Source organism: Camellia sinensis, chromosome 1, assembly GCF_055761805.1.
Source record: "Camellia sinensis isolate YWXY chromosome 1, ASM5576180v1, whole genome shotgun sequence".
Classification (NCBI taxonomy): Eukaryota; Viridiplantae; Streptophyta; class Magnoliopsida; order Ericales; family Theaceae; genus Camellia; species Camellia sinensis.
The window spans coordinates 148,134,915-148,149,498 of NC_138961.1; the positions used below are offsets into that span (position 1 = coordinate 148,134,915).

Here is a 14,584-nt window from a genome sequence, read left to right on the forward strand (position 1 = left end):
TCTAATTTCTGATTGCAGGTGGCTCCTCGACCAACTCGGAGTGCAGGAAATTCATCACATTTTTCATGAAGCAAACACTTGTGCAGACCTACTGGCCAAAGAAGGACACAAGTTGACTGAAGGCCTTCATATCTACTCTACTATGCCTAGTTTTATTACTGAACATGTTTGTATGGATGCCATGGGAACTTCTTATCCCAGATTTGTGCTTGACTCTTCTTAGCTTTTATATAACCTTCCCCCCCCACCCCCCCCCCCCCCCCCACACACACACAAAAGAGTAGTACTCGTAAGTTCTCATGCTTCCGAACATTTACACACTATTTATTTACTAATCAACTGATGAAGTTAAAAAAGTTCATTATTTGATACATGATACATGATGAAACTTAATGTTCGTGATTGATTCAACAAATTAATGTCACATTATTTGATTTGATTAGAAAACTTGTTGAATGTTCTATATCTAAATATATTGAAGTTTAAAAAAAATTGTGTAGTTTAGCATGTGACTATAATAATAATAAATAAATAAATTCAAAATACAAATTTAAATAATAATAAATAAATAAAATTCAAAATACAAATTTAAGTTAATGTAATTCTTCAACACTATTCCCTATTTGTAGGAAGAAGAAAACAAGTTCCATAATGATTTGATAAATTAGTACATATTTTTTACAAAAATCAATGGGAACAAAACAAGACAAAAATCAAATGGCAACTAAGATGATGGTACAAAAAAATATACAAGAAGGAAAATTTTGGTGAAAGCAACAATGCAAGGTTGACTTCCATAACTCACTACCAAAAACAAAAAAATAAAAAAATTCCAGGAATTATCGTCAAACAAGTCATAAAATAGTAGTTGACATTAAGAATTTTATCATTTGAAAGAAAAATATGACTAAGATGCTATTTTTCAACTCCCACAAAAATTTAATTTGAATTCTTACCTCTAAAAATTATTCACGTGCCTACCACTTGTATACCTAAAATGTGCAAACGAATGCAACTTCATAATATGAATCAGGGTAGGTAAGCTTATTCTTGTCAAACTATCTTATAAATCTCTTATGCTGTGTTTGGTTGAGGGATTTAAGGAGAAATTTGAAAAAAAAAATAAAAAAGGTAGATGAAATGTGAAAAAAAATATACTTACATTTCATATAGTTTCACACACTTTTTCCCTTTCCCTTTTCCTTTCTAAATCTCTCCCCAAATCCCCCAACCAAACATAGCGTCAAAGAATCATAATGTGTTTTCAAAGCTAGTGTAGCAAACGATGATAAGCAGTCAGACTGAGTCACTACAGAAACAGGGTTTAATGACATTTAATTTTCCAACCAGAAAATAAATAATAATTAAAAAAAAAAAAACACACATGAAATGAACCTCTGACTCTGCCCCAATGTAACAACACAAGGGCCAGAAGGCAAGGCTTTTCAGTACCTACAAAATTGATACATAGATAACTCATCGAAATGCTAATTAATTGCTCTATACAATGTACATTGAACTCACAGTTTAAACTATATATTTATGCCATGTCCAATGCAGAAAACGTTCCAAACTTTGATAAGCTCCGAATACTTCATAGACATCAACCTCCTCTGGCATGGTTAGGTAGAGATAAACCACAAGTTTCTAAGATGAAATCTCAGTAACATATAAAAATTAAAATTAAAACAAATGGAGATGGTTCATCCCCATTTGTACCCTCTTATCTCTGATCCAGAGTTTGAATTCCTTGAACGAGAAGTTGCAGGTTTGATATGTTAAAAGAATTCATCACTCTTGATATAAATATTCCTCAATAAATCAGGTGGCAGAAAAAGGGCAAAGCAAATAACAGCCAGTCAACTAATCCAAGTTTCTCAAGCTTTCCAAACCCGGATGGTGCCATCAACAGAGGCAGTTATCATACAGCTGTCCTTTGGGTGATAACTCACACTAGTTACCTGCCAACGTAAAACAACACATTCTCAATTTTATGGGATCAACAATATTTTACAAAATAATAATAGCAAGAATGTCAAATAATTAAAACATCATAGTTCACTTCCTCATTTAACCAAGACATCAACAATATAGCGAAACTTTCATTGTTACACGGAGCAGAAGAGGAAACGGGAAGCGAGAGAGTGAGGACATATAAAAGATTCTAAGATTGGGAGTGTTTATTAATATATTATAAGAAATATTTTTTGCTTAGTTGTAATATTTTTTTGCTTGGTGTCAAATTTATTTATTTATTTATTTTTTATTTTTTTTAATATAAATAAATATTATGTAAATACGAAGTATTCGAATAAACTTGAATCAAATTTATTCCAATAATCTGATGGCTGCTACAGATTTTCTTTTGTTCAATAGCATTTCTTTTTCTTTTGGTGCGATTCAAATGTTTGGGAGGTTCCATCCTAGTTGAAAGCACGGCTCTTTCTCGATGGAAACAAGATTTTTACTCTGCATCACAAAATCATGGTTCTAGAGCGGATTTGTCACCCCAACTAGGAGGTTCCCGCAACTAAGATATTTTCTTTCTCAGAAACTGATTAAGCATGCTGCATAATGTCTGCTTCTAAATAAACTATGTTGAGAAAATTAAAATGTTTATTTATTAGTTGTCTGCTGCATATACTACCAAACTGCTGAATATTTAGGAAATGAAGGGGGAAAAAAAATGTAACTGAATTTAGAAAAAAATATTCATAGGATAACAAAAGATTTTGTAGACACATTCTAGACACCTTTTGCCACTTTTCAGAACATATAGAAGTGGCATTTCTTTCAAATATCAGTTCATAAACTATTTTTAATCGTTATTATCAGTTGCATTTGAGAATAGATTCGTACAAATGGCTGTACATACACTATGGATGTTGACTATACCAAACAATATTAACTCAGGTTTAATTGTGATTTGTCACAAGGAGTCATTTCAAGATGCCTTTTGAGGCTTGATTATTTCTATCCTTCAAAAACTTCCCTAAAGGATGAATACATCAACAACGTACACTAATTTGATTTAGATGTTTTCCTCCACGCACTTACAAAAAACAGGTAGGTTTGAAAATTTAGAAGATGCAAATAAAAAATATGACTAGAATAATGAGAACTTCATTGCAACCAAAAGATAATCAAGATCTTCCCCAGAAAGAGAAAAGGAGGAAAGTGGAGGCCGCAATCTTTTGAAAGTACGAAAATGCGCAAAATTTCTACAGGTTCTGTTTGCAAAAACAACACTATGGTCAACTAAATTAATCATTTGGGTTATTCCTAAAGTTGAATTTAGGATTCAACAAATTGAATTGTCACAACAGTGGTGGCTTTACAAGTGTTGTGAAAAATTTCCATAAAATCTGTTCTCATAAATATAGATAAGCCTTCTAGTGAGAGAAACAGAAAGTATTCACTCATGGATAATATAGCAAATGGATTACTGAACAAATAAAGTCATAGGCAGAACTTTGGAGATAATTGAAACCGCAATTTCCATATTATTTTAATATTCTAAAAATCATATAAATTCTTGAAAACAATTGTTTACTATATTTGTGATATTCATGGAAGTTGGAACAATATTTACATTCTCAAATTATACAAGATAACACAAAGTGAAAGGGAAATGTATAATTGAGGACTCTTCAAGCTTTGGGGAGTTCCAACTATATATTTAGTATCCAACTTCCACACATGAGGACGTATGGAGACTTAATTCTCAAATCATCTGACAGGCTTCTCCATATATATATATATATATTTTAAAAAATTCCAGGAAACATGTGAATATACTCTGGAACCCATAAATCCATTTGCAAGTAGGAAACAGGACATTTAGAAGCCATAACATGAACATTGATGACCATACTAAGAAATACAGCAGCTCTAGAAGAGAAACATACCACAGAGGTATGAGCACGGAAACTGGACACTACAGATGCATCTACCAGATCCCAAAAGAAAACAAAACCATCTTCAGATCCCCCAATTATGTGGGCATCACTGTTTGTAAGGCAGCAATCCATCTTGAATGACTGATGGAGAAACAACAGAATGGGAAAAATTAGAACGATCATTTAATAGTTAGAAATCAGACACACAACTCAAGGCACAGGCTGGCCTTGAGTATCACTGAAAATAAGATACAGAAAAATTGGTTTGAAACTTAACAGCATGCATAAGCCAACAGTTGAACATTGTAAAATAAATGCTTAACCTAACAACTGCTATAACTATTATGAAGAACTAAAAGACACCATCACAAAGTTTTAATCTAGGCTCCTTTTCTGACCTTGCAAGTATGGCCTTTATACTCTTGCAATAGTTCACCAGTAGATCTGACATGTAAAAGAACCAGTCAAAAGGTTGGAAAGTTCACAATATTTATAATAAGAACAAGTGGAAAGAGAAATTACCTGTCCAGAAGACGTAGATTAGAATCTAGGCAACTGGCTAATATGCAGTTACCATCATTTGAAAGTGAGATACAATTGACAGGCTGCCCCACGTCATCACATATTTCTCTAGTCAAAAGCATCAAAGTCATTGTAAGAGAGATGTCATGATGGAAGGGAGAAATGATTGTTGCACATAACTAAAATACAAAAAATGTACAGAAAGTTTAATGTGTGGTGAAGATTCATCTTGAGTGTTAGTGGGCCATGCTTAAAATAAATCTAGACCACACAATGCACTTTCTGTGCTTTAATTCTGTGCATATAGCACTGTTGTGGTGGAAGGTGTCCCAGAAGAATAAAGCATGGTGAATAACCTCTTTTAAATACTGGGCCAAAATATGTAGTTTCATGATTTCGTTGCTACAATGTTACATACCTACCAATTCGAATGTCAAATGTTCGAATGGTTCCATCAACACTTCCAGCAATAATTTCACTTTTTGTTAAACAAACGGACATCACACTGTCTAAAAATGTGTCGATGATCTGCAAATGGACCCGAATTTAGGGAGAACAAGTCAGCAGGTCTTATCAGAGAGAGAGAGAGAGAGAGAGAGAGAGAGAGAGAGAGAAACCTGAATTGGCTCAGTGCTGTGAGATCTGCAGTCCCAAGCACGCACTGAACGGTCATACCCTGCTGATACTACAACAGATGCATACTCATTGAACTTTACAGCATTCACCTTGAAAAGAAAAATATATAGGAAAAAACTGTTAAAAGAGTGAAGGATATATATATATATATATATATGTGTTTTATAAGTAAAGCAAATTATATTAAAACACATCAAAAGGGGGTGTTGCCCATGTACGAAAGGTTAAACTATGAAGCCTTAGCCACTCTAGCCAATTATGCCTATAAAAAGTTTGGAACCCCTTTTCTATTCAAATTATAATACTCACCAAACCCCTTTTCTACTCGAATTATAACACTGGTGCCAAAGGGCTATCAAGAAATACGTTCCACTATTCGATGATCTCAACACTAGGATAAATGGAGAATTTATCCAAAAGAGAAGATCAAAAGTTTAAAGAACCAAAAGAGAGAAGAATACAAGGGTCAAAACCCTAATCTCACAAACGGCCACAACCTTGGACTAGATATCAAAATTTAAAGCTAAGGAATACATAGTAAAGCCTCATATTTATAGTCTTGAATCCCTAATTTAAAATAGAAAACTGAATCATAGCATTATTAAAAAAGTTATTTTTTAATAAAATAAGTAACTAAATATACTGAGATCTTAATTAAACTATCAATAAAAAATAAATAAATATAAATACAAAATTACAATATAAATAAAATTTCCATGCCACGTTCTGCATCATCTCTCCAACTGAGAAAAAGAACTCGTCCTTTAAGTTTTCCCTGTTTAAAAATTGAACTGGTCTATGAAAAAGAATCAAATACTATGAATACACAAGTTGTTTTTGCTAACTAATCTCAGTACTCAAGGTGTTGATGAGGTCCACCTTAGAAGCACAAGCACGAACACAGACATGGACATGCGACACGACCCGAACCGAACACGTAAATTTTCAAAAAATGCAGGACACGACACGTTGGGGACATGTGCAAAATATATAATTTTATATATTTATTATATTTCATATTTTTAAATATTTAATATTTATTTTATGTCAAATATTTAATTTTATCAAATTTATCAATCTTAGATTTGCTATTTTGGTAAAAAAAAAAAAAATTTAATTTAAAAAAAAAAAATGGTCCTCAACATGTCTCCAAGTGTCCAGTGGGTTTCTGTCTCCAACATATGTCAGACACCTGCACATCACCTCCAAAGAGGTGTCTGTGCTTCATAGAGGTCCACTAAATTTGGATTCAATGAGTGAAGAAACTCTTCGACACGAATAAAATCAACCTTCTCTATTGTAATGAAATACTCTGTTGGTGGCACATCAATAAAATCTGACAATTTGAGTCCCTCTGCATGTACAATCTCTTCTTTGGATAGAACCACTTCCTGCATAAGATTTTCCTGCACTGTAATTGCAGCTTCTAATATTTCGACCTTTTCCAAACCTTCTTCCAAAATAATTGCACTTTCCTCACACATTGGAATAGTTTCGTCAACAATTTCCATATGATTCTCACAAGCACCTGAGGAATTTCCGAAACATCTCCTAAAACAAGGGCCAACAACTTATCCAAAGAATATTGTATTTGTACCATTTGATCCTTCAATCCATGTAGGATTGGATGTAGGGCATCAAATTTTGAGTATATGTCAACATTGGTGAACATGGTTAATGGGGTAAAACCTAAGCTGGTCTTGTGCTTGGCTAGACAAAATGAAAATGGGTTGGGGCTTCTTAGTGAGGTCTTCGGTTGGGTTGAGTGATTGTTGGCTTAAAGGCTGGATTACTGATCCTGATTTGGGCTTATTCATGTGGCTGTATGTGGGTTGGTTTAAAGAAAATGGTTGGGTTTGGGAAATTTTTTTTGTGAGGCTGTTTGGTTCTACTTGCTTGGGTGGGCTGAACAAGTGCGTCAAGGGTTTTGTGAGATTGAGGTAGGCTGGGTCAGTTTCAGTGTGGGACTGATTGCTTGATTGGGCTTGATGTCTAAAGAAGGTATTTAATTGGGCTGGCGCTGGTTGTAAAAAGAATAGTGGGCTGGGCCAGAGTTGGTTTGAAAATATTGGATTCTTGGTGAATAGTAGTCGGTTAAACTGCGTTGAGCTGGATTTTAAAGGATTAAGTGGACTGGTGTAAATCAGTTGTTGGGTTGTGTAATGAATTGGGTCAGTGAAATATAGGTCAAGTTGACTTGGGTCGGGTCAAGGGTTTATAACCCTTTCTCTGCAACAACGCCTTCCTCACGCAATGCTGAACGATCAAAGCTCTAGAGTTTGGCAAGTCATGGTGAAGGCACGATGGAACAACAACAGTTAACTCCAGATAGGTAATCAACGACAATGGACATCGTACATCATAGATGATAATGATACAAAGCTGTGAGGAAGCAATGAGTCACCAGAATTTGTGCAAGGTCTGATTTGTTGATGATAAGTCGGTTCCAAGGAGGGGCAACGATCACGAAGAGAAAGTGTGGTGTGAGGGTCACAAGAATGGGAGCCGCAATGGGAATGCTCTCCAGCAAGGGCATGCAATGGCAGAAACAGATTGTATGTGGTTGCCGGCGATGGTAGCTGGAGAGACTGAGGTGAGGATAAAGTAGTGAGGATAATGATGGTTTGATCGACAAGGCCGTAGTAAGAAAAACAACCAAACTGATTGAACAAAAACAATGGATCAAGATTGGGTTTTGATACCAATTGATGCTGAAAGGCTATTAAGAAATCCATTCTACCATTCGATTGATCTCAAAACCAAAATAAATGGAGAATTGATCCAAAAGAGAAGATCAAAAGTTTAAAGGAGAACCAAAAGAGAGAAGAATACAAGGGTCGAAACCCTAATATCACAAACGGCGACAACTTTTATTCATTATCAATAATTCAAGGCTAAAGACTACAATGTAAAGGCCTAATATTTACAAGTTTGAAACCTTAATTTAAAATAGAAAACTTAATCATAACATTATTTGGAAACTTATCTCTAATAAAATAAGTAACTATGAGCTTGGTGAAACAGTGAAAGTGACGATTGGGCCGTGGGTTAAGTCAAATTTGACTACTGTCCCCTATTCAGTGAATGATATTGTGGATAATCTGAATCAAATCAGGCTATGTCTATGAGGTGGTTGATTGCGGGTGGTCAGAGTGTGGTTAGCTTCTTGTCTTGTTAGATTTGTGTAGTTGCTGCTTCTTGGGTTGTTTTTCACTTCTATCTTGGTTGGTTACTCACCAACTCTGGGTTTGGTACTGTCATATGATTGTGCTTGCTTCTAGGTGTCAACCTAGTTGGGATTTGGAAGTCTATTTGCACCATTCCCCCCCCCCCCCCTCCCCTCCCCTATTGATGTAATGTTCTTAAACTTTGTATTGGTTATCTTCATCAGTAAAGGTCTCTTTTTTGTTGATCAAGAACAAAATATTAAGATCTTAATTAAATTATCAGTAAAAAATAAATAAACATAAATATAAATAAAATTTCCATGCCATGTTCCGCATCAAACACTAAGGCAAAAAGGCCCAACAACTTATAAGTGAAGAGAATCAACAAAAGCTATAATTTGATCGAGATATGGAAGAACCTATCCCCATATCCAACTATACTATACAAAATATCCAAAGAGAAACTCTCAAGCACATGTAAAGGCTCATCTACACCTTGAAAAGTTCTCTTGTTCTACTCCCTCCATGAAATTCCCATCAAACACAAAGCTAGAAACCAAGCCTTTTGCCTATGCTTCCCCACCCTTCCTCCCAACCAAGCATAACGCCACAACATCTTTTTGTGAAACACACACTACATCCAAACAAAGCAAGAATGAGCCCCTAAAAATGAGCCCCAAGAAATCCTTTGCCACATTACCAATTCACAAGATCAACCATCTCCTACTTAAATTAACCACCATAAAATCTTCTAATGGACTACATTCCACACAAAAAAGGCCACTTTGAAGGAACCCCAACAGTCCAAATGTCTTTTAAAGGGAAATTCACCATTCCACTCCCCAACAAAGCCTCAAAATTGGACTTCATACCCCAACCTTCCTTTCTCAAAAATAACTTACCACAATGAGCTTCACCTTTCCCAACAAGCCTAATCCCATAAAATATACTAAGCAAATCAATCATATGCTTCCACCATTGAAGCCTCTGGTTGAGGCTAGGAAAAAAATATTAGAAAAGGCTCTCTAAACACATTGTCTCCAAAGTCTCTATGTAACTTCTCAAGCCTCCTCACCACCAAAACTAGAATCAGATGCAAGGATATGAAATAAGTTCACAACAAATTACTCTTAATAAGTGTAAGCTGAATATTCTATCTTCTAACTTGCTAATCTCTTCCAAGACTGCTCTATAACCCAATACAACCTTCAAGTTATAGGTAGATACCAAAGGAAGGCAAACGTATGTGATTGGAAGGGTAATTCTTCTACATCCAAGGATAAAGTCAACTCTTCAACATTCAAAACTTCTCTTACAGTAAGGTAATCAATTATGTCTTCGCCACGTTTATGACAACAGAAAACATCGAAGGTGACCCATTTGCACCAGATCTGCCACACCAAAAATGAAAGTATCCCCCGCATATAATACGTAAGAGACCACCAAGAGGGAACCCCTAACACACCTACCTTAAAACCCTCTATGAATTGTCCTAGGTCTATCCTACCAGACATACAACTTAGTAGCACCTTTATAATAAGAATGAACTAGTGGAGATAATAGGTCACCTTGCCTCAAACACCTCTGCAAGAAGCCTGTTGGTGATTCATTTTAAAATCGAGATTTGAACTGTTGCAATACAAAAATGAATCCATCTTCAACATCTTTCACCAAAAACCTAGACTTCCCATCACATACAATAAGAAGCCCTAATTTACATGATCACATGTCTTCTCAATATGCAACTTGTAGATCATCCCTGCCTCATGACCCAATTTAAAATCCACACATTCATTAGCCTCAATAATCGCATCTAGAATTTGCCTTCCTTCAACAAAAGCATTTGAGACTCCAAAATTACCCCATTCACTATCTCTTTCAAATGGGTAGTCAACACTTACGCAAACAACATACAAGCACACCAAGCAAGCTAATAGGTCTAAAGGTTCTAACATCCTCTACACCTTCTTTCTTAGGAATCAAAGCTTCAAAGGGCACATTTAAGCTTTTTACAAAAATGGAATGCTCATGGAAGAATGTCATCATTTCCAATGCTTCCTGAATTGCCACATCTCAAAATTTCTTAACAAAAGTCATAATTATACTACAAGGTCCTAGGACTTTATCCCTATTGAGATCAATGAGGGCTCTAACAACTCCCTCCATGAAAGATCTTTCCAACCACACAGCTGGAGAGAGAGAGAGAGAGAGAGAGATGTTAAATTTTATACTCTATAAGAAGCCTTCCATCAACACACACCCTCCCTGTAAGATTATTCTTCGATATGCATTAGCTATCCAATGAAATAACCTACTAATTTTTGTCCCCTTTCCTTACACCACAAAGATCTAGCTTTTTGCTTCTAGCTAATCTCTTTCACCTTGCAACCCTTACAAAGTATGCCTCTCTTCCTTTTAACCTTCTCCATAGCTTACCACTAGCTTCTTGCTGATCCAAAACTCGAATCTCATCCAACACCTTTGTCTTCTACTTTTCTAGTTCACCAAACTCCTCTTTATTCCATTTCTTTAAATCCACTTTTAAAAGCTTCAATTTATTTGCAAGAATTAAGCTAGGGTTGCCTACCACACAATATCATCAATTGTACAAAATAGTGAAAGATAAATGCAGTGCACCAGAAAAATAAATTTATCAGTTACAAATATTAAAAATATAAAAATGATTTGCACCCCTATAGTGCAGGCTGCTGTATTTTATATATTTTAAGTTGTTAATCAATAAAATATATTTTAAGTTGTTAACCAATAAAATATAACTTCCCTCTTCTCCATTCCTATAAAACACTTTTTTTTATTACAGCAATGCTAGGCACCCTAAAAAGGAACCCTGAAAATGGAATGTGTGAATCACATTCATTCTAGGAAGGCAAACACAACAATAAGTTGAACCTCCACCACGCACTTCACTTCCAGGGTAGATTTCATGGTTACATGTTCAGGGTACATATCTTTTTCCTTTTTGTCCATTAAGAAATTTCAAAATCACTAAACAATTTTAAAGAAAGATAACTGTTAGGAGCTTTGTTGCTTCAAAGTCTACCGTGTTAAAGGACCAAACCACAATGATATTTGCAAATGCATCTGTCAGCCACGAGACAACTATATATCCATGTTCAATACTTGTATGGCTGGAATTGGAGTTTGCTAGACTAGTAACCTGCCTGTCACAATTTTAACTTTTGTCATTTAAGTATTAAGCACAAATATAAAGTTGTTTCATAGCAGGTAAATACACTCGGAAATATCTTCATTTTAACTCCCATTTGCTCCTTTAAACCCAGTAGGCAGGACGTTAATATGTCTGAATTATTGGAGATGGTGGCAAGAAAATGCAGTTTCAAAGTCAATTTAGAAGTATATCAACAATGATGTTAATTGTTGAAGCAGAGCTACCTTAACATCAAACAAAATTTGATAATAAAGGCATTTAATATGCTAATAATGAGAAGAAAATTAACTTTCACAAACCTCACTGTCATGACCACGAAATTTTCGAATCACACGACCAGTCGATACGTCCCAATAAAAGATTTGCCGATCACCACCACAAGAACAAAGTTTGGAGTTATCCCTACAATAGAATAACAGTTTAATGAGAATGTGCACATATGCCTACAATAGAATAACAATTTAATGAGAAATGTGCAAATATGTTTAGGGAAACTTACATGTAGGTCCTAATTAGTGAACTTATTGTCTAATAGGTCCTATGGGAAAAATTTGTCATAAAAAAATTCACTAATTGTAAGTTTTAGCGACAATTTATAAAAATCATGACAAAAAAAAGTCACCAATTGTCAATTTTTAGCGATATATATAAAAAATTATCACAAAAAAATTATTTTTAGCGACAATTTTACCAAGACTTATCTTCAATAGGACTTGATGGGAATTAATGCATTTGTAAATAACATTTTTCAAATAAAAATTGAAAGGCCATCAAGCTTTCCTTTCACTTGCAATTTGAAACAAGTGCTGAGGGCAGGAGAACTGGTAGGGACCATGGTCACACCTGCCAAAGTTCCTAATTCCACCCATTTGCCAATGTCCACTAGAAGATACATCATACATGTATTGGTCCACTAGGGATGGTAATTCCACCCAAAAAACCATGTATCTACCTTGCTTGCCCCGCCCCTAATGGGACAAGGAGCGAGTTTGGGGCAATGAGGCAAAACCTGACTATGTTCATGTTGAGATTGGGAATAGGAAACTCCGGCCCCAATTACTGTCAAAGTCTTATAATACCTTTATTTTATAACTACATTGCCTTAACACCATGGCATGTATACAATACACATACATATGTTAGTTAGGGCTTTTTAAAACAACAAATGACCTATTTATTGTCATCTCTTCTTTCTATTCTCCTTCCTCACTGCCGTTACATCATGGACACCACGTGTAATGGCCTCATCCCAAATAGCAACGATATTACCCATTTTGTCCACGACTCAACTTTAAAACATGTCGTCACCAGTAAACGATCACATATATAGCCCATGTACTTTCTCTAACCAGGTGAGATCCCAAGGTATACATTCACCTCCTATAGGACCAAATGTCCTTGTGGGGTCAATGGTTTCCCACCATGCAGCTGCCACTGTGCAAAGCAACAGGCCGCCGGGGCATGACCTACATATCTGTTCAATTATGGCCCACATACCGAGAGGCAAATCCCACTTTTACATCCTAGATAATTAGAACTTCGAATACTTGACAAACATACAGTGGAGTTGAAGACAACCTCTTCACTTTTTCTGCCAATCCGAGTTTATGTTAGAAGTAATTGAATGATGCACATGAATTGCATATGCATATTGTAGAATAAAGTTTCATTCATAAACAGGCAATTGATGAGATACAAGTGGGTCAGTAATTTCAAACCTGAAATAGAAATGCAATAGGCTCACAGGAGAAAATTTCAATGAAATTCTAGCCATGTACACAGCTGAATTCAACTCATCAGTTACTCAAAACCTCAGCCCCCAATAATCAAAAGTAAAACAAATAATTCACAAAGGGCTTTGAATCTCAGGAGTCACCAGAATTTGATTAGTTATACTAGTGCTTAATTGGACCATCATACCCACCACCACCCTATGCAAACCATATTTTTCTTTGCTTCCACTTTCTGACCAATCAAACAGAGCGAGAAGGTTATTAATAATAATAAAGGGTTTAGGTTTGTCGCAAGTCCTAATTAAAATTAAAATTTCAATTCATCAATCTTTCAAGAGCTAACATAATAACCAGATTAACATGGAACAACAGTGTAATCATTCTATATATATATATATATATATATAGAGAGAGAGAGAGAGAGAGAGAGAGAGTGTGTACGGGGTGCAATGGACGTCACGGACTTCACGGCCGTGGGATTTGTAAGTCTTGATGTGGATGCCACGGTGGGGATTCCAGAGGCGGATGGTCCTGTCCTTGCCGCAACTCAGACAATAGTTCCCGTCTGCGTTGAACCTCGCCGCCAACACTGCCCCCTCGTGCCCCTTTAATACGTTCGCCTCCTTCCCCGGCAGCAGCACTTCTCCGCTCATCTCTCTGTGTCACTTCTCACTTTACAGCCCCCAATTTTATTGCGGGCTGAGGTTATTTCGACCATATTTCATGGCTGCCTCTATACAGCGGGAGCTTCTATCTACACAGACCAAATCCTCTCTATACACACACTTAATCATATTTAATTTTATTATAATTTTATCCTAAATGAAATTATTATTTTAGACATCATTGTTGATTCAAAACATCTCAATGCACACATCCATCTAGACTTTATATCTATTGCATCGTGCATACATCTATCCAATTCAAAATGTCTCTAAGTTTGTAGCTTCATTGGGCTAGAAGTGAAAGCAGAGTATTCACTCATTCGTAACTTCTTCCAAGTTCGTAACTTCTTCCATTAAGCTCCAAGTTCGTAGCTTCTCAATGCACTCATTCATCAACCTTCCTCATTCATAGGGAAAGCATCATTGTTATGGAGGATTTGCCTTTTGAAAATCAGTAAATAAGTGTTTATGAGAAACATAGCGAAGGGAATGTGAGTTTCTCTTGTTTTTTTTTTTCCAGCGTCGTTCGAATAACCAGAGTCGAATTGTATTATTTGGTTCAGAAATCTATTACCGAAATAAGTATTTATTTTCGGAAGTTGTTGTCCGAACAAAGTTAACTTTTACAACATTCAACTTCCGAAATTTTAAAATAAATTCGGACAACTACTTCCGAATGAAGTAAAAAAACAAAATTTCCCATTTTATATTCCAAATTTGCAAACTGCATACTAAATTTACAGTTTCGAATTGTAAATTAATCTTTATAATG

At 35.5% G+C, this 14,584-nt stretch overlaps 1 protein-coding gene across 1 annotated transcript; it reads right to left on the bottom strand.

The window, feature by feature from the left end:
• Positions 1-1,328: 1,328 nt before the first annotated feature.
• Positions 1,329-14,048, bottom strand: LOC114296020 (Transducin/WD40 repeat-like superfamily protein). The gene is made up of 8 exons (XM_028240305.2): positions 13,589-14,048; positions 11,714-11,816; positions 5,039-5,146; positions 4,840-4,949; positions 4,422-4,529; positions 4,298-4,343; positions 3,909-4,040; positions 1,329-1,961 (listed from the first exon to the last, which is right to left on the bottom strand). The coding sequence occupies exons 1-8, from the start codon at positions 13,798-13,800 to the stop codon at positions 1,878-1,880; spliced, it is 903 nt and encodes a 300-aa protein (XP_028096106.1). The 5' UTR covers positions 13,801-14,048; the 3' UTR covers positions 1,329-1,877.
• Between the last annotated feature and the right edge of the window lie 536 nt (positions 14,049-14,584).

Coding starts and splice junctions, on each gene's coding strand:
- LOC114296020 (XM_028240305.2), bottom strand. CDS start 13,800: ATGAGCGGAGAAGTGCTGCTGCCGGGGAAGGAGGCGAACGTATTAAAG. Junction 4,344..4,421: donor AATCTACGTCTTCTGGACAG/GTAATTTCTCTT, acceptor TTTACATGTCAG/ATCTACTGGTGAACTATTGC. Junction 4,041..4,297: donor ATAAAGGCCATACTTGCAAG/GTCAGAAAAGGA, acceptor TTTCTCCATCAG/TCATTCAAGATGGATTGCTG.